General features: G+C 44.2%; 1 protein-coding gene across 5 annotated transcripts in view; it reads right to left on the reverse strand.

Moving 5' to 3' along the window:
• Nucleotides 1-4,872: 4,872 nt before the first annotated feature.
• LOC144731020 (RILP-like protein 1) overlaps nt 4,873-20,320 on the reverse strand; it is a 40,891-nt gene continuing 25,443 nt past the window's right edge. For all 5 annotated transcript variants that reach the window (XM_078611985.1, XM_078611986.1, XM_078611987.1 and 2 more), the window contains 3 exons: nt 19,143-19,285; nt 11,941-12,039; nt 4,873-10,671 (listed from right to left, as the gene is read on the reverse strand). In XM_078611985.1, the coding sequence (XP_078468111.1) occupies nt 10,482-10,671; nt 11,941-12,039; nt 19,143-19,285 (432 nt within the window). In that variant the 3' untranslated portion in view covers nt 4,873-10,481. The remainder of the gene's footprint in view (nt 10,672-11,940; nt 12,040-19,142; nt 19,286-20,320) is intronic.

The following is a 20,320-nucleotide window of genomic DNA, read 5'->3' on the forward strand; positions in this document are numbered from 1 at the left end:
AAACGTTGGAGGCGAACACTTATTTCCATAAAAACGGACATTAACGTCTTTGTCTCAAGGATTACAGTATAAACAGCCATACATCCCAACACTGTTACCGATTTTATGTAATAATAAACCCCGACACAATCCGTGTATACTTTGATCAGGAGTGCTCAAAAGTGGATGCGGCGAAATATCCACAGGTGACATTTAACGTCAAACGAAAATGCTGCTTGTTTTTGCTGAAGCAAATGAAACAGAACTCATGATCTTCTTGGTTCTTTCGGTAAAGTCGCGTAGAAGGGAAATAATAAAATAATAAACCAATAAAATACAATTCTCACGACGTTTCGGCCACAACGCAAGCAGCCGTCCTCAGGTGAAGAACAGGGCTGTCGGAAAGACAGCGTCCGAATGAACACCGCCAAGCTTGGCAGCGTATATTTAAGCTGGGTTAGAGGAGGAGAGCGCCTTGACAAAGGAATTTACACATCAACAGATGCATTTTGCATATTTATGGCAAATGTAGATATGGGATTAGTCACTACTTGTAGAATGTGTAGGTGGTGGGGAGGTCTCAAAGTCATATTATGCTCGTGTATTATGAAGGATTAGCAGGCATAAAGGGAGGAAGTAGGATTAGCAGTAATAAAGACCGCATTAATGGACACATTCCACTGCGCTTACGAATTAGGCCTTGAAGCACTGCCGTGTATAGAAGAAAGCACAAGCAGTACCCCCGTTCACGGGCAGTCCTCGACTTACGGACACAATTCGTTCCCGAGACCCGTCCGTAACTCGAACGGTTCATAAGTCGGAACACAGTAATTTACTGTATATTTAAATGCGCACGCACACACACTCACACTCCCAGCACGAGGCCGACTCATTGACGTATCAGCGGAGTATCGCTCAGCTGAACAAAACAGTGCCGCGGTTCGATTTGCCAATCGAGAGTGAATGTTTAAAAATATATATTTCACGGAAGCTGGTTCGTAAGTGAGGGTGTTCGTAAGTCAGGCGTTCGTAAGTTGAGGACTTCCTGCACAGAAACAAACAGAATAGTAATCAGCACTGGCTGCAGCAGATCACAGACGACACTGGCAGCAAACAGGACAAATGCCAGCGATAACGGAGACCCGTTCAAACTCCACGCTGTTAAGCAGCCACTAAAGCAGTTTTGCCTCCACGGCTGCGAACAAAGGAGCTCAATTCAAAAGAGGCAATGGAAAAAGAGGATTCAATGTTCCAAGTTCTCAGACAGTGACGGGTTCTTCTGGCATCAACATCTAAAGATGACAATTACCTCCCATTACACATCACCGAATGGTTTGTAAAGGCTGCGTGGCCTCATTGCCTCGACACTTTTGACCACGTGGTCGTTGCTGTTCATCTCATTGTGCCTTCTCAAATTACCAACAGAATATCAACCATCGTGCTGACAGCCTCTGGTACCATGCCGATGGGATAAACATCAAAAACATATTACCCCGGTCTTATTATTTCCCCCGGTTTAATCCAACTGCACTTTCGGCATATTATCTCGAAGACCAAATAAATCCATTCAAACATTCTCACAAGAGCAAGTGCATCTCTGTGCTTCAAGCCGTCGAGACTGTTAAAGTGATGTTCCACGGGACGTTTGCCAATCCCTCAAGTGGTCTTTCGAAAAGTGGGAGTCGCAATTACGCAACGTGCCACCATGAGGTTGTTCATCGTACGACAGAAGCAATAGTTGATCTCGGTGACCAACCTGAGCCCATCAACCCACTACACTCTATACTCCAGTTCAAGCAATGAGTGGCTGCTTGGATTCTACTGCAGGATCTGAGTTGCACGATAGACACATGGCGTGGCAACCGTTTGAAACAGGAGGGGGTGAGAGTGCAGTTGTGTTGACACATTTCGGAATCCTTCCATTCCCACTGCAAATAAGTGTATCGTGCCCCAGGTGCATACAGAATTCGTAGGAGGCTGGGTTCCGCGGGCGCTTAAACCCAGTGAACTGCACCTGCAACTCCTTATCTTACCGGGGGCATATTGCTCATCCATGTATGAATTAATCAGGCATTTATCTTTTTCAAAAACTGTGAAATTTTTTATAGTCTGGCAGCAGGAAAGGCTTACGAAAACATAATTCGAATCTTAATGGGTTCTGTTCAGTTGAATGCTGCTGCTATATAAACTGTTAATTTGTAATTTTGATTTAGGCTAAACATCACTTTATATTTAATATAAAATCCTGCCTTAAAAAGTTATTTCTATCAATAACCATATTCAGATGCAATTCAGATTGATGGCATGATTCAGTTGAACCAATACTGCTACTTAAAATTGTAAAACTGATGTTTCAAATCAAGATTACACTCATGTTTATAAACGTGTATTTTAACATGATTTACACATTTTAAAAAATATATCCTCTTTCATCAACAAAAGGCAAAACTTAAATTCATAGCCATTCTGGGGTATCTGCCTGCTCTGATCTAGCTACAATGTGCTTGGTATTCTGAGCATCCTCGGTTAAACGTGATGTACAGCAGGAGAAAGCCCACGAGATTAGTTGCATGGGTTTTAGAGGGCCTGGCTGCTCCTTGGCACTATACATTCCACGTCGCCAAATGAATACTAAAGAGACAGCACTGGTACAGGACCATGCTTCTCGATAAGCAACTTGGGTATGCAGACCAGCGCTCGCCTTTACCTCGATCCAATATGCGACGGTCATTGTGTTTAAAGATGAGGACGAGAGAGTCAGTGGAGGATGAAACGGCAATCAAGACATCGAGTTAAAGAGCACTCTCCCACTCTTGCATAAATTCAAACACGTGTCTTAAGAGCCATGTTCCTAGGATGGCAAGAATGGAACAATGGTGTATGTTCTTTATCTGATGTGCATATTTACAGCCCTTGTTTTTTTGTTATCACGTAAGATACTTTATGTTTTGATTTAAAGCTTTCGTGACTGCAGGAATTCATATTCTTGGTTCTTTGGGTAAAGTCACGTAGAAGGGAAACAATAAAATAATAAAAATATAAAACAATACAATTCTTACGACGTTTCGACTGCAACATAAGCAATCATCATCAGGTGTGAAATCCAGATAATTTTATTGTTTTATATTTTTATTATTTGATTGTTTCCCTTCTACGTGCCTTTACGGAAAGAACCAAGAATAGACTTTATGTTGTCAGTTTCAAACGTGAAGCGAAATATTTATACGATCGCCAGGTCAGTTTGGCTCTGCACAAACCAGGTTGAAGAGAACACACAACAGCTGTGACGGCCAGCGTGATCTGGCCGTTATCACAACCCCTAGGCAATAAATAAATTACTGTAAGTGGGAGAGATGGCCTTTGCCACCTAGCCAATGGCATCGGTGGGTCAGAAGGTGCACAGCATTTTACTTTTGTTTTACTGAAAGTATAATACACATATACCTTAACGATGTGGTGTAAATGTAAATTGTAGACTTGCGCTGTAACCAAATATTAAAACATTTTCCCCCAAATGATTTACCCTAATGTTTTAATAATAATAAAATATTATTTGAACCCCAAAGCATTTGAAATTGTAGACGCAAGATTTTTGTTCTTCAACGAGGTGTCCATGACGAAAGCAGCATGCACTTCTGATCACTCCTACGATTCACTCGGCCCCAGCACATGAAATCACCATTGCATTTACAGTACATTCATACACGATTAAACGTTAGATCCCGATTAGCTAAAGATTGTTAAAGGCTGGATAGACTTTAAAACGCGTGTATCTGAAGCTCCATAACTAGAGCAAAATGTATGAAAAGAGGGCTAATCATTATGCAGCTGTATACATCAATCTTGTGAGATCCAGATACCACAGCATGCAAGAGCCTATCGCACTTTCGACACGTGTGAACAAAGCAACGATCACATATCAGGACGTGAGAGGAAGCCAATCAGACATTAACACCCATCGTCCGAGGCATCATTGTTACTTTATGTAATTTAAGCCAGATGCGGTGGTACCACATGCTTTTGGAGGCAAGGGTTGATGGATCATCCTCCCAGAGCCCCTTGGGCTACGAGGTGGCCTGAAGATGGTGGTACAGCGAGTGGGTTCATGAACCCATCTGTGCAGACCTTTGATTGTTATTCCTCCTCATTGTGGGTTTTCTCTGCCCCCCTCCCCCCACATGTAAAATACTCTTGAAATGTAACTGATAAAACTGGATCCAGTTGAAAAAGTAACAATGGATAATCAGCAAGGCCTTCCTGGGTGAATACATGTAATTATTCACATGCATGAGAGCTATGAATATATTCCAATCAAGCTTTGATACGAGTCACCCGAATGAGTCCTAGTCTATTCAAAGCTCGCACATTAATGAGAGCTATGAATACATTCCAATCAACCTCTGATACAAGTCAGCCAACGAGACCTAGTCGTGTGCGATGTGCTCCGTCAAATTTCAGCGAGCTCGACGGTCAAATTGGTTTTGGCATCGCAGTTGCCCTGACAGCAGACACCCTGTAAGACCACCCTGTATTTCGATTTAAAGCTTTCGTGACTGCAGGGATTCATCTTCTTGGTTCTTTCGGTAAAGTCACGTAGAAGGGAAATAATAAAATAGTAGTAAATAAATAAACATAATAAAATAATTCTCACGACGTTTCGGCCACAACGCAAGCAGCCGTCCTCAGGTGAAGAACAGGTCTGTCGGAAAGACAGCGTCTGACGCTTTCCGACAGACCTGTTCTTCACCTGAGGACGGCTGCTTGCGTTGTGGCCGAAACGTCGTGAGAATTATTTTATTATGTTTTTTTTCCCTTCTACGTGACTTTACCGAAAGAACCAAGAAGATCACCCTGTATCTTCACTCATTCGTGTAAGGAAAATACCAAAAAAAGTGTTTCTTAAAATTGTATTTCTCCGTAATGCACAACTAAAATGTTTTCTTATATATATAGTGAGCAATCTCACATTGGGTCATATCATATTCGGCAACATTTACCGCGCAAAACAATATTCTGTTCTGCCAAAATTACTTATCTTGTTGTCAAGTGGGTATTCCGTCGTTATCGTCGTTATCGTCGTTATCTATCCACTTTATTATTTAGTAAATGGATTGTTGTGGAGACACCAGAGACAGACGAGTGGGTTTCCTTTTCACGCCCGGTGGATTAAAACTTTTGGTGTACACGAGGCAAAGTTTGAAATGTTTTTTTTCTTTCAGACTGGATTAGAACAAGTTGGAATGTGGAATGATCACCACACAACTTGTGCTTTCGCATTTCAAACGGGTAGTCTGCTGGAACATTCGGCTCTCCGTGCCTCTCGTGCACTCATCATATGAAGACACGTCACAAATCTGGTGATGAACAAGGGAGCAACAGCGTCTCAATGATCCGATTCACAAGTAATCCATGAATGTTAGTCTTCACGTAACTATAGTCACCAATTGAAAACAATCGGTTGCGCGTTCAGAAAGCACGTGGCCCACTGCATGATTTACGTTCCTGGTCACCTGGTGTTTCCATGCCAAAAGAAAATGTACTGTACTGCAGAAAACCAATAATAATTATCAGTATTCTAACCATTCTGCCAAAGTGCACTTGATTCATTGCACAATGGAATGTGGTCAGAAATGTACACAAACGATTTGCTGCAAAGCATCTTCTTGAACTCCCTCGGATGCTTTGCGATGTAACACGCCACGTGTGTCCACTGCCCACCTATTGTCAGCTTGTTTTCAAAACATTTGTAAACTTGTACAATTGTACGTTCAGTACTTTAACATGATACAGGAGTTGCAAGGGGAACTTAAATCATCTCCATTGAAACAGGGGGTTAGGCCTGCTGACTGCAAATCATAACAAGACCGTTAACATCAATCCCTACAACATGATGACTTTTGGTATTCAAGGAAATGGCTATGCATAATAATCAATTGATGCCCATGCATTTCATCACTGAGTGTAGATAACATCCCCCAACTCAGAACACCTCGCCCAGAAATTGCTCATCCGCGCTGAAAAAGTTATTAAATTGGGTTTATATAACCAGTGCTTCTGAAATAGCCGACCTAAAACTTTTGGCCTCAAAACGCATTTGAATTTGTAGTAATGTAATTCCCACTTGAATCCACCAAATAGCTCTCACTCAGTAAATTCCATGACTGAAACTGCACATCTATCTTCACAATTCTGCATCTTCTATGAAAAATAAATGTCACCCTTAAAACACGTAATTTTATACATATACTCTTTGGTTCTTTCGGTACCTACGTGACTTTACCGAAATAACCAATGCGTAAGGATTCCTGCAGTCGTGAAAGCTTCAAATCAACACAATTTTATGTTATCACGAAGATGTATCTCAATGTTTACAACAGAACACAATCCTATAAATGCATTTTTGATTGCAAAGAAACACATCTCATTCATATATTTAGAGCTTTGCGTACATTAAGATCGGCGTAGACTCCTGCGAGCTAATTAGCTTCGCAGGCCCTGCACAACCAGCACCACATCTCTCAAAAAACCTCCGACAACTTCCACTCAGTGGGAGGTTACTGCTTCTCTGCTGCTGCTGCTGCCCCAAGTTGTGTCAAATTCCACAACACGGCATGGCCATTCATGCTGTTATCTCCCTGCCCGTTCCAATCCAGGCTGAAAACCTTACTCTTCTCTTCTGCCCATGACTGACATGCTAATCTCTCACAATACTAGGGCCACTGCCCCAGCCTCTGTGGTTGGACCATCTCTAGCTCCACCCACCTACCTTGATGCACCCAACTTAGGCCTATATAAGACCTTGTCTCAGCAGATTTCTCTCTCTCTCACCTGAAGACGATTGCTTGTGTTGCGATCGAAACGTCGTGATATTTTTATATCTACGTGACTTTACCGAACGACCCATAGAATATCTAAGAAGTGTCTATATTTACATCATTCCTTAATAACATATGGACGTATTAGCAGTACACCGGTACAGCATTGCCCTTGAGTGAGCTGCAAATTCTCCATCAGCAGTTGCCTTAGATTCAGCAGCTGCTTTCCCTGTCGAACGTGTGACACGAGTCGTAAACTTTTGATGCCACTGTTCTCCAATGATTCCGGAAATTAATCGAGGAACCGACCAACCAAGTCTCGAGCATGAGGATTGGCCTTTGGAACACGGAGCCAGCCAATCGTCATCAGGCTGGGTGCTGCTCTACGGCAACAGACTGTGAAGCTTCGTGTTCGGCCGCTCATAATGTCCGTCTTACGACTGCTTCGACATTACGAAAACCGACTTTGACGCACAACCACCACCAGCACCACCACCCCGCAAGATTTTCTCACCGGAAAATAAATGATCGCGAAAAAATGCGATTTTTTTTTTAACACCGCGCACCACCGGTGTACCGCCAATGCGTTCACATTCCTCCCCGTTTCTATGGGCACTGCGACACGCATCCCACTATTTCGTACAGCATGTTGAGATGCAGCGGCGTTTATATTCTCTATAAATCCAAATTCCATGGTACTGCATATCATTGCATTCAAATGTGAATCTGGCAGCACAGATGCCATGTAATGGTAAGAATTGATGAAATAGCATCGGTGAAGGTGCACCAATGGACACATTGATAAGACTGCCCAATGTTATCCAACACAAGCTATATGCAACTGAAGAAGTATTTAACACTAGGAGACCTCCTTTACCAGTGGCAAAATATAGTAATAGGTTTTTACCCTTTCAACTGGTACAAAAACTGACACCTTTATGCTTACCCCGAGCTTTCAATACTCTGATAGTGCACTGTCTTTGAGTTGTACGCCTTTTGGCGTCATCTGGTCCAACACCAATGGAGACTAGGCTCTAAGAAAAGCTGTCTCGGGTGTGGACCAATCAACTTCAAGGACAGTGCATATCATTATCATCATCAGAGTTGTTTCTTTTTGTTTGCATTTTGACTGCTTGTGTTGTGGTTATTGCAAACATGATGCCTTGTATAAAGGTGTCAGTTTTTGTACCAGTTAAAAGGATGAAAACCTATTAGTAAGTATTTAACACTTGCCATGATGATAATCATTGTAGGCTGGCTTCAGGGTGCTCCACACACGAGTATTGTGAAAGCAAGGGCACTTGAAAACGAAATCATGAGATTATGTACTGGTCGCTGAATAATCGGTTGTGGCCAGATTCAAACCAACAAGAATTGAAATATAAAACAACCTCGACTGCTTTACATTGTCGAGCAACGAGGAGCGGAGTGCTCCTATCCGTGTGCCACCGGGGCAGAAGAGAGATGTCGTCATGTGAAGTCGTCATGTGGGATGGAGTAACGCCTTTCCCGCGCGGTCTCATCACCCGGCCACTGGCCGCAGCGTGAGCAGAGCAGAGGTCGCAAACGGGTTTTGATTCCTTACCCGTACCCGGCCGCACCAGGGTCGCAAATGGGTACCCGTACCCGGCTGGGTACGGGTGGCCGGGTATCGGGTAGGGTACGGGTATCGGGTACCCGGTTGCGACCTCTGGAGCAGAGGCAGTGCGGAGCCCCGGCGTGCGACGGACCCCGTGACGAGCGCGGCGCGAGTGACGAATGGGGACTGTGTCGCCGGCAACTCTCTCCCTCTCTCTCTCAAAAGATCACGTGAAGCAGAGAGCGGCCGTCACGGCGGATGCCCCTGGTCAGTATTAGCAGGGTGTCTTATTCGAGCCCAGGCAGGTTGAATTTCATTGGCACCCCTTCGTCAATCCACCGTACCTCACCCCCACACACTACTGGCGAGATTGAGTTGCCTCCCTTAAACGGGTTCTAAGGCAATGTGCTCTCGAGTCAAACAAATCACCACTTCTGCAGATGCTAATGAATGTCTGCTTGTGAGAGCGGTGGCGCGCGGTGGTTAGCGAGACGCACTACCCAAACTGGCGACCTATAATTCGATTGCCGGGCGAGGTTAATAACCAGCGGTGGGGAAATGTCTGGACCAATCCTGGGCGCCCCCCCCCTGCACCGACCCACATTGACCAGTGTGAAGTACGGTCAAAGATCCCACGACCAAAGTGGGCATGGGGAGGCCCTCATCTACGCTTTGGATTGACAAAAGTAGACTTGTTATAAATATATTCACCCAGTCGTTAAGACGATCAATAAGTGCAACAATAGCAAAAGTTAAAGGTTTAAATCGCAGGCTCGCGAGAGATGGTGGGAGATTGTGGAGGCCTTCACGCAGCAGAGGATTAACAACAGATTCCACTTCCAACCCCTTTTCGCCTTACGTGGCAGTAACTGCCATGCTCGCCCACCTAATATTTTGCTCTCTGCTGCCACCGGTTGAAGTCTTCCTCTGTAGGCTGTGTGATATTTGGCTACAGTGCATCATAAGTCACCGAGACTTTTTTTTGACGAGTCCTCGTCAAGCAATCAAAGATTTAATACGATTTGACGCTAAAATACTATTGCTTTGGAGTGCTGCAAACATGACCCGGTATGTCACGCGCGCGTTATAAACAAGAAAACAAAGCATTCCTTGCACATTCTCATACCCAATGAGCAAAACTGTGGTATTATACATGAACTCCAACCGATTTGTAATACACCACATATAAATTAAAAGTCACTTGTGCTTATTAAAATGCGATGAAGTAAAACGTATTTAAGTGTGTGGGTGGTTTTGTGCTCCTTGACCCAGCTAAACAAACCTACTAAAAACAACTATTTAACACGAGTTGACTTTGAAGCAGCAATGCCTTAACAGGTGCAAGACATGATCTATTTAATACTTAAATTCCCAGCTCCATCATGATTATGTAAAAATTTCCTTTTTTTATTCATGAATCCATGGGACTTTCACTCGAAGAAGCTATAATCTCCAGGGCTCTCTCTCGCTTTAAATGAAGAAAAACTGAGTGCAATAACAAGCAACACTCAATTGTTCACCTTGCCACAAAGTCTCAAGATGTGCACAGCAGTCTGTAGAAATATTTAAAAAACAAAAGCAAAGGTAACGCGATTCTAATTTTCATCAAAAGCGAATGCTGCTGCTAGCAACGGCTAAGGAAGGCGGACGCACGCTGAACAGAATGAGGAAACGGTGGCCTAACTCTGGACTTCAGCCGACTACACTGTGGTGCATATGTCCACATTAATGAGCAGAAGTATGTATCCCCACGACATGCCAAATAATAATTGCATTCAGAGTGATGAAACATGGTACCTCCGAAAAGCACGGTTGGCTACGTACGGTGCGAAATAAGTACAACATACTTATGAACGTACATACATACAGCAGAAAATAAAAAAATAAAATTGCTTCGAACAAGGAAACACATTCCCTGATCCAAGGCGCTTTTTCTCAACCACGCACGTGCTCGGCCTGCGGCTCCAAGCAGCACGAATCGACGGCCGCGCTCGAGAGGGTGAACATCTCGGCCCTTAACCCTGTAACGGCAGCCTCTGCGTCAAAACACCGCCCCCGACCCCCTGACCCCCCGTAGTACGCGCGTCGGCGGGGGGGGGGGGGGGAGGCTACGGGTTGAGGCTGATGGACTTGAGGGTGGCCGTGCTGCCGGTGAGGCCTGACGCGTCCGCTGCCTCCCCGTCGTTGGGCGGCCTCTGCTCAGGAGCCGTCGCAGGCTGCCGAGTGTCGCCGGGCCGCGCCGACTCCACCGACAGCTTCCTCATGCCCGCGGGACGGTCCTTGTAGAAAAAACTGAACCTGAACAGAACAGAAAGAAAAAAAAGTATAAATGTAATAAAAAAAAAGTTCTAGTTCGTAATAACAAATAGGCGCGGATTGGAAACGGCAGTCGCCCTTGAACGTCAACGCGCTGCAATTCACGAGGATTGGATTGCCCCGAGTGGAGGGGTGATATTCGCAGGCAGGTGGTTATTGAATAAATTGCACGCACAAGAAAAATCCCTAACGCTGTACACGTGCTGACTTGTACGTGAATTTATCATTCTAAAATGAAACATTACTTTGAGGGACGGCGAGCGTCACTCCTCATCCCGCTCCTGTTACAATATCAATGGATGTCAATTATTTGCCAGTTGTGTGCAGCAAGGGATGGTGAGGTGTGGGTGACATTTATGGCACTGGCCATCATGGTGACCTCTTGACCTTGATCCCTCAACTACTGATAATGAAGTCGAGACCTCACTGATTGCATTGAATGCCCTGGGCTCACCGCGTGAACCAGCGAGACAAGCATGCAAACGTACACATACGAACAAAAGATGGAACAGATTAATGAATGGGTAAGTCGACGTCCGCATAGACACATAAGTGGATTTATTATATTGTTCCGCTTAAAGTGACCTGATGGTAGCACGTGTGCCACTTGTTGTAGATATTCACGGTTTTAATCCAGCGACCTCTCTTCATTCATACTTCGGGTGTATTAACCATCAAATTACAAGCCCTCTCCTTCAAAATAGACGTTAAAAGATCCCGCGAGAATCATTCGCGGTCCAAACTTGCCAAGTGTGAAAAATTACCCGCAAATCACTCGGCTGGAATCTTCACCAAAGTCCTCGCTCAACGTCTTTCCACACAACGCATTTTTTGTCGCTCGAAGGCTTTTCACACAAAGCGGAATGCGCCCGTTATGACGCGGTCGATCGGTACGGGAATTCTGGGTGTACGAGCGGATTGACCGCAGCGCGGGATGGCGTACCCTCCCCTCAGCTCTTCACCTCGCCATCTTACTTCGTGTGCGTACGTCGCATCTTGCAACTCCCCCCTCCCCCCAACCGTTTTTTTTCTTTTGGGGAAATTATTTTTCACCCCGCGCGTTTTTGCTTCAAGCGCCACTTTTCGTCAACGCATCTACCGTGTTAAACGAAGAATTGCTGTTACACAGCGATCATCGCCGTCAATTGCAAAAAAAAATTTTGTAGGAACCCTCCTTAAAGACAGTAAAGAGGCGCTGAGAGGCTGTAACTGGGTAAACAAGTGTCTCGACAATAATGATGATAAACTTACAAGCGACGGATGCCCGAGTCCTGTGGGGAAGGCTTGACGATGGCATGTTGTGATGGGAGAGCTCTCACGGGAGGTGATGGGTCCAGGTCACTGTCCTCACTGCAATGGGGGGTGAAAATGTGTTAATTTTGTGCTCGCAAACACAGCTGCTACATCCTGCAGTACAGCGCTAAAACACACCCAGAGCAGCATTGTGTACATCCCACCTCGCAGAAGCCATTGAAACGAACAACTCGATGCATCTTGAAGGTTAACAAATTTGGGTGCATTGAAAGTGATGGAAGCCCAACGGAGCAAAGCGGACACAAAGCATGCGGCTACCGGAACACAGAGAAATTTTGCGGATGAAACTATATTCCTCGAGACGGGGCTGCAGGTTATGGGATAAAAACACGAGGAGGAAACGTGCGAAGCCGTTCCGGCCAATGACAAGTGAGGTTTGTTATGCGTGAACATCCACACATCTCAGAGTGTGTACGGTAGAACAACGCCGTGCAGCATATTGAGTGTTGGGTATGTAAAAGAGTTGTGTTTATGTGATGTTTTGCAAAGACATGTGAATACTACAGTATTATAGCATATATTACCCGCGGACAAAACAAGCTACTTCAGATCGTATTGAACCCAGGACAGGTTACATTTTGCACATCATGCCGTCCGCTGCTTCTGTAGCATTCACCAGCCACGCAGTTGCAGACACACGTGATAACGTGTTGGAATGTCATAGGCTGACACATACGTGTCTCCATGTGACATTGGTACAAACAAAATACACGTTCAGATCCATATTCTTGGGTCTTTCGGTAAAGTCACGGAGAAAGGTTCAAAGAAAATTTTAAAAAACTACGAAAAGACGACCGCTTGTGTTGCAATTGAAACGTCGTAGTTTTAAATTTTTTGTTATTTTCTTTGAACCTATCTACGTGACTTTACCGAAAGATCCAAGAATATGAATTCCTGTAGTCACGAAAGCTTTAAGTCAAGATTTACGTTCAGATCCATGAAGGAATGCAAAACCCGGTGGTCTATACTGAATGTTAAAGCGCTCATCTTGAACAAACGACCCACCAAATTTGAAACCGTCAATTTCAAAAACCGAGACTCAATTGATTAAGGTGTTAAACAAAAAAAGTCAGTCGGAATTCCCCCCTTTCGCTGTTCGCTCTTCACAAACCAAAAGTGCGCATGTCAGAATAAGTGAGCAGAGACAGGCAACCCTTATACAGCAATGGCATACAGTATCGTGAAATGTATCTATAGTCCACGAAGCAAGATGACCTTCATCACCAGATATGAACAATGATGACACACGCACAATATGTACTGGGACGTTGTTACAATTACTGTTTTGCAGGTTAAGGGAATGAGATGTTGGGGCAGCATCTTATATCTGGATTCACGTATATATATTGAATATATGGGGGAAGACTACAACGATATAATTTACTCCTTATAAAAGTGATACTTGAATGTGCGTGCTGCATTTTTGCCTTGGCCAGGTAAGTGTTACATTACGTACGTGTTGTCTGGGATTTGATCTGGCCTCCCTTGCACAAGACACCACGCGTTATCAATGACATCGCAACTGGTTTCGAATAGAGAGCATACACGTCACATTTTTTGCCGGCCGAATACAGGCAAGGGGGGGGGAGCGGCGGCAGGGGGAAGGGGTGAGCGAGCATCGGTTCCCTGCGGGAATATAAAGCGAGTGGGGCACACGACAGAGGGCAGCGGGGGGATTTCAGAAGCAGGCAACGAGGTGCCAGGACAAGAATTGCGGGCGATCAGGTCGACGCCAAGCAATGGGGAAAGTGTGGGAATACCTGACGGGAAAAAAACCTCGCAGCCGTTTCCGGACGCCCGACATCCAAGGGTGGTTGTGGCTGGGGTGGGTGCCGGCGGGGGGGAAGCCCGAAAGGGGGACACAGCAGGGACAGGAGGGAAAGAGCGGGCACAAAATAAAATGAAGGAGAAAGTGGAGAGAAAGGGGTAAGCGGAAGAGAAAGGCAACAGGTGGCCTTCCTTGAAGGGTAATACTAAAAAAAAAATCGAGCATATTCACAGTATCTCCCCCCTTTGCCCCGAACCACTTTTGCTAGTTTTTTGACGATTTAAGCTGCGCGATTCACTCGCAGAACAGAAACATGGTTCGTAATTTTACTTTGTAGGTTTTTGCGGTTGTGCTGTACGGCTCTCCGACATGCTTTCGGGTTGCACCGCGCGAGATGTTTGGCGTTAGGTCTGACATTATTCTCCACGTGCTGGGAGCTAATTTAATTTGTTCTGGAAGGACACACCAGTTCCGAAAGCACACGGCAGTGAAAATGTCGTACGTCATTCTGGACAACACGCGGTACGACCCGAAAATACATCGGACAGGCACATGGTTCCTGTGACTCGCGGCAGAGCCCGGGCAATGCCCACACAAGCGCACACAAGCCAACGCAACATGGCACCCAGACCTCGGCAGACAAGACTGCAAGTGGCAAAGCCAGCGAGTTAGAATTCACCGCTCTGTCATTTCTTCAATGAAGATTTATGATAATCGCGACCCCATGCAAATCTGGATTTTATTATAGCTACCCATTCCTGCTGTTTAGAGAGTGCATTCATCAATTGCGGAGGAACCTGTTGTGTGCAGTAAACATTAATTAGTTCTGGGAGGCATATCAGTCCACACTTTAGTGAGCCATATATCGTATTTTATGGCTTTTGCAAATATACAAGTCCCATTTATTGACTATTTTTAGACAGACGTGTTCATTCAAATTGTTTAACCACTGACCGTGTTTTTTTTATATTGGTTTAATTATGATCTACTCTAATTGCATAGGTCTATCGATTTATCCCATGTGTGGGTTTTCTTTCTGAGCATAATGGAACCTTTGCATATTAATGTCATGAGACATTTACATAAAGTTGAAACTACCAAGACAATCAAGTGAAAAACACAAGAGCCTGATTTCTTAATTCTTAAGAGTATCTTCTTCATTCAACAGAACCTTTCCAATGTTTTATTTTATTTACAACCCTTTCTTAATCCCCTTCTGAATGAATGACTGACTAAGCCAAGTCAGTTAAGGGGGTTGTTTGACCATACTTCACCGCGCTGGTCAATGCTTGTTCTCCGTACTATTGCATCAAATAGCCTCAATGTCGAGAAGCATATACTTTGCTTCCCACCATCATCATCATAATCAGTTATGCTCTATCCTCTGCTGTGTGAAGGCATCCTCAAGTCGAACAACCATCTCTGGTGGTCTTGCGATGTAACAATCTACCTGCACGCGAGCCAATTTCATCGCTCCATCTCCCCGGTTGACGTCCTTTCAGCCGTAAATGTATTTTTCAGATGCCACCGTCGCGATTCTCACCCCTTCTATCGACGCGTACCGTCCAAGTCCACTTCTCTTAACAGCGTATGTGTGACGTCTTTAACCTGGATGTGTTCATTTACCCACATGCATCAGAATTAAGGTCAATTGACGAAGACAATGGGAAACTAAAGAATGTACAATGAGGCGTGGAGAGGCGTGTACATAAACTGCATGCGTACGAAATGTAACGTACCAAAATCAATTGATCAAATACAACTGTCAGCAGCAGCAGAACATGCGTGCCAACGAGGACACTCAATTGATTTTGATAATGTTGAAGTTCTGTGCAAAGCTAGCTACTACTGGCTAAAACTAATTAAATAATCTATCGAAATTTAAAGAAATAAAAATTACTTTAACCGTTCAGATAGCTACCACCTTAGTGCTGCGTGGAAGCGAATCATCAAATAAGACATTATTTAAATGCATGCCTACAAAGGGCAGCGTACTTCAATAGGGATTACCGTTGGTAGGGCTATTTTAATACACACAATAGACAGGAAGAACAAGTTCACAGGGCTCTCATAATGCATAATGTACGTTGCATCAGTAATCCCCCCCCCCCACGTGGTGCAAGAGCACAGAAGCGTGGTCACCACATCTACGCCTCTATATATAAGGAACGAAACAGTTAACCTTCTCCACAAATCTGGCTGTCGCCTGATGAAGCTAGTTGTAATTACTGACGAAACGTCGTACTCAGATTGTAAATGTTGTGGCTTGGCTCTCTAACACACCGGTGTGCTGTACTCGTGACGAATTGGCCACGTTCTGTTTACGTGACAAACCTTACTAGTTGGCTGTGTCGGGTGGTGGCGGGTTTTAACGACGCATTTATAAATGTACGCGATCCAACCCAAAAACCTCTATTATGGAGACCACACAGTGTCGCCACTAATCTACTTTGCTCTCAAGGGAGATTTTCACATTTATACCAAACCTCTTGTCGTCAGTGTGTCATCGATTCGCATTGGCCCAATGTACTTCTGACCATCCTAGGGGCCAAATTTGAAGCACTGGCCAAGAACACACATAACATAGATAGAGTAAAAAAAAACCCACAAGAATGTAGTTTTTTCTAGCTGGTGCAAAGCCATGCAATCACGGCAGTCGCACTTGGTAGTACGGCACACACGTTGTGTTTGTGGTGTTGCAGTGCCACCTCCTGGCTACCCGGTATATACTTCGCTAGCGATGTTAAAAATCACCGAGAAAAAAATGTAACTGGAAATCTGTATACGTGCACGTTGGCCTGATTAAATATGGGCATTAAAAAAAATCTTGGTCAACCCAGCCAACACGTATTAAATGTGCATTAACGCAACAATTCATTCGTTAAAATGAACTCTTAACACTCATGATACACGCATTATTAAAAAAAATACATATAATTTGAGATGCATCAAAATAATACGATGTTACCTTTGGGCTGACAGAATGCACAAAACGGGACGGCACAAAAAGAATAAGACGGTACAAATAAATAAAAAATCATCTTGAGTTTGACCTCCACATCACAAAAATGTCATAAAAATCGTGGTGTGTTGGGGTGATGGAACTTGTATACCATCTCACAGAGGGCACATGATGGGACTAAATGCCTCGTGGGATGTTAAACATATACCTCGTGGGATGTTTAAGTAGGAAATCCCAAACACAACTCTTAAAGACCCACTGCAGCACATCTTCCCACTTTTACCACTTTCTCAATTAAAATCACATTACAGACAGGAACACACACGATGTAGAGGGCACTGAGCCGACTGCACCAGCAGATTTTACACGTCTGCGTGTACGTACAGGTGTGATAGACTTGAGGATATTAATGTCAATCAGCTTCCGCTCTCTCTCTCTCGAGGTCACGTGGGGCGTGTAATTCAACAATCAGGTGCGAGCAGCGTTAACCATGTAATTTTTGTTATTCTACGAACGGTAAGCGTAAAAAAAGACGCGGCGGTGGGACTCTTTAGGATCGAGTTGAAGGAAAACCCCTGTGTTCACGCGAGCAAATCGGTGAAGCCGGAGAAGGGATCACAGCCGGAGGAGCACAGCGAACATTGAGGCAGTGCAAGCGAGATTGAGCCCCTTAGTGGAGGAAAGGCAAGACAGCAGCAATATCAGCTGAAGCGGAAGCCAGGTGCACGTACAGAAATAGCAAGCGATCTATCCTTCCACATATTCCCATTTCTGCCCACCGCACAAATCCTGATCTCCAAGACGCTGTACAGTTAGGAGTAAATAAAAGTACAAGCTGCTAAGCACGTGCAAAAAAACGAGCAGAACGTATTACGTAAAAGGTGACGGGTGGACAGAAAGCAGACTTACATGGAGGAAAAATAATGCTTGACCAATATCAGAGTTCCATACACGGCGGGAGTAATTTACCTCTTGGAAGACTGCCACGGTAAAGGCTGACGAACACATTTATAAAGCAGCGCCGTGCAAGAATGAGAATAAAACCAGTTCAGGTGAAGCATGTGTAAATGCTGGGAATGTAACAATGCATCAACTCCTCAAAGGCTAAAACCGATTCTTACAATCACAACACGTGCATTTCATCGTGTACATACGAATCGGTTGTTTTCGATCTGTACGTCATTGTATGTAATCGGTTTACGTGAAGAAAGATTGTTTCTTGAATTGAATTGCAAATCCCGAATCATGAAAATATAATGACATCGCGAGAAGGATGAATTGTTACACACATCCCCTATTAAACGCCTCAGAACATTAATGCTTTGCATAAAACAGGGTCCCTGTGGGTCAAAGCAGACATTACTCGTGACCAGGAGAAAAGGGGGCAAAGGTGGCCACTCAAAGTGGAGCCCAGAACGCTCATCCTTAGCTACACTATACTCTTAGTTCTTTCGGTAAAAGTCACGTAGGTAAAAAAATGAAATAAAAATTAATAAAAAATAAAATAAAAATCACGACGTTTCGGAGGCAACACAAGTCTCCATCGTCACAGCCAGATTTGCTGCATCAAGGTACACTTAGCTACACTGTTGAGTGTGTGGCTGCCACTGGATGATATTCAGACTGGTGCCCTTTATTTGTGACCAGGTCAGAGGCCATGGGGAGCGAGCACCTCCTGTCCAAGGGAGACCTCGACTCAATTAAGGAGAGCAAAGCTGTACATTCCAATGTGTAACCACAACAACACGGCGAATGCAAGCTGAAAATGTTAACACAATTAAGAATTTAAATATTTAACGATCTAAAAATTTTAAACATGGATATGAAAAGGATACCCACATCTTGGTTATTTTCCTTATTTACAGAACAGTACTCAATAATGACTTGAAATTAATCATGTAATTTATTTAACATTAAGCAATATAACACTCGTTACAAAAAAAATATCAGTATGTGAGCCTCATTTTGTTTCCCTCTTGAAAACATCCGCATTCTAAATTGTCAAACAGCACCCCACCTTTTGGGAACCACACTCAATCCCCTTTGGCTAAATGAATGCTGTGGTGCTCTTGCCTACCGGAGGGGCTCGCAAATAACGCAGGCTGCACAGTGTAATGAGTACATGTTGTCCATTTTGTTACATTTTGTCCTCATTACAAATTTCCACGTGATAAGCCACTTAGTTGACTAACATGTGGGGCCATTTTGCTTCTGATAAAGAACTCTATAAGCTCAGTGGGCCTTACCTGATTAATAAAAAATAGTTTATAGTTAGTTTTTTCACACCCTAACGCCTTTCAACGGATTCTGAATGGCTGATTCCAATGAGAATGGTTCTGAGACCGTGGCGGACTGTGGCAGGCTGTGGCGCAACATCCCCGACAGCTGCCAGGCCGTGCCGCTCATCACCTCTTATAGTACGCCAGCTCCTCCTGGAGCAGGAAGAGCTTGGCCTTGAGCTCGTTGCGCTCCTGTAGCACCTCGCGCAGCTCCTGCAGCGTGAAGCGAGGCCGGTTGGGGTCCTTGAGATCGACCACGAGCTTCCCGTCCATCTGAGCTCGAACACGGACACACGACACCACGCCCCCACGTGCGCGCACACTCACAGCTCTGCACCGTCATCGAGCGAAGAAGCTCGAACACACCTTGGGCCATGCGAGACGAGACCGACGCGGCTGCATTTCGAACGTTAGTGTACAAAACAAAACGCGTGCACGCCAACGGCAGGTGGCAACAGAAGATGGCGGAACAAAATTAGTGACGAAATATTCGTAAAGGAGGGGATTTTTTTTACGTTGATGACCGAGTAGACGAAACTCATCAAACGCGGCGATGAGTGCTGACTAGCCGCCAAACACCAGACAAAATTAACGAGTGTCAATGAAGGTACAGGCTAAGATCATTTTGTAAAGTTATTAGAATCACGCTGCCCAACATTTAATGAAAGTGAGCTACATTTGTTTTATGCTCGAGTCAACTAGACAAAAAGAATGACTAAATGAATTTCACACATTAAAACTGAACTAAAATTCTGGACGCTGTCTTCAACTAAACTAAGCACTGCAACAAAAAAATATGCTGACTATATTACAGCAATTGGATATTAAATTGTTGTGTGTGTACAGCTCTGAGTGTTACCCCCTAATATGGGTCAGTTTTTTCTGGTCACTCTCGTTTTCTCGAACACACCAAATCCCTGATGGATGGAACTGACCAAACATCTCAATGCAGGAACCCCCAAGAAGACACAGTCAGGATTTCATAGATAAAAAAAAAATTAAGTGCAAGACTAAAAAAAATGTGTTCCATGCACAAGAAGAAACAAAAAATAAACACCTGGCATGGCCATCTGTTAAACAGTTAATAACACCTCAAACATAATTATGATTTATAGCCTTGGTCAATTCATATATTTTTTTAAATAGTCAGATGAGAAGTGCTTCTCTTGCTTGCATGTGATTCTACTGGACCTGTGTGATGAACCTTAAACCAAGTTTTAACTCCACCCTCAATCCTCACGAAACTCAAATGTTTCTAGTCAAAAATAAAAAATCATCATTAAGAAACTGCTTACGCTTGTCCAAACA

Source organism: Lampetra planeri, chromosome 37, assembly GCF_965212315.1.
Source record: "Lampetra planeri chromosome 37, kcLamPlan1.2.h2, whole genome shotgun sequence".
Taxonomy (NCBI): domain Eukaryota; kingdom Metazoa; phylum Chordata; class Hyperoartia; order Petromyzontiformes; family Petromyzontidae; genus Lampetra; species Lampetra planeri.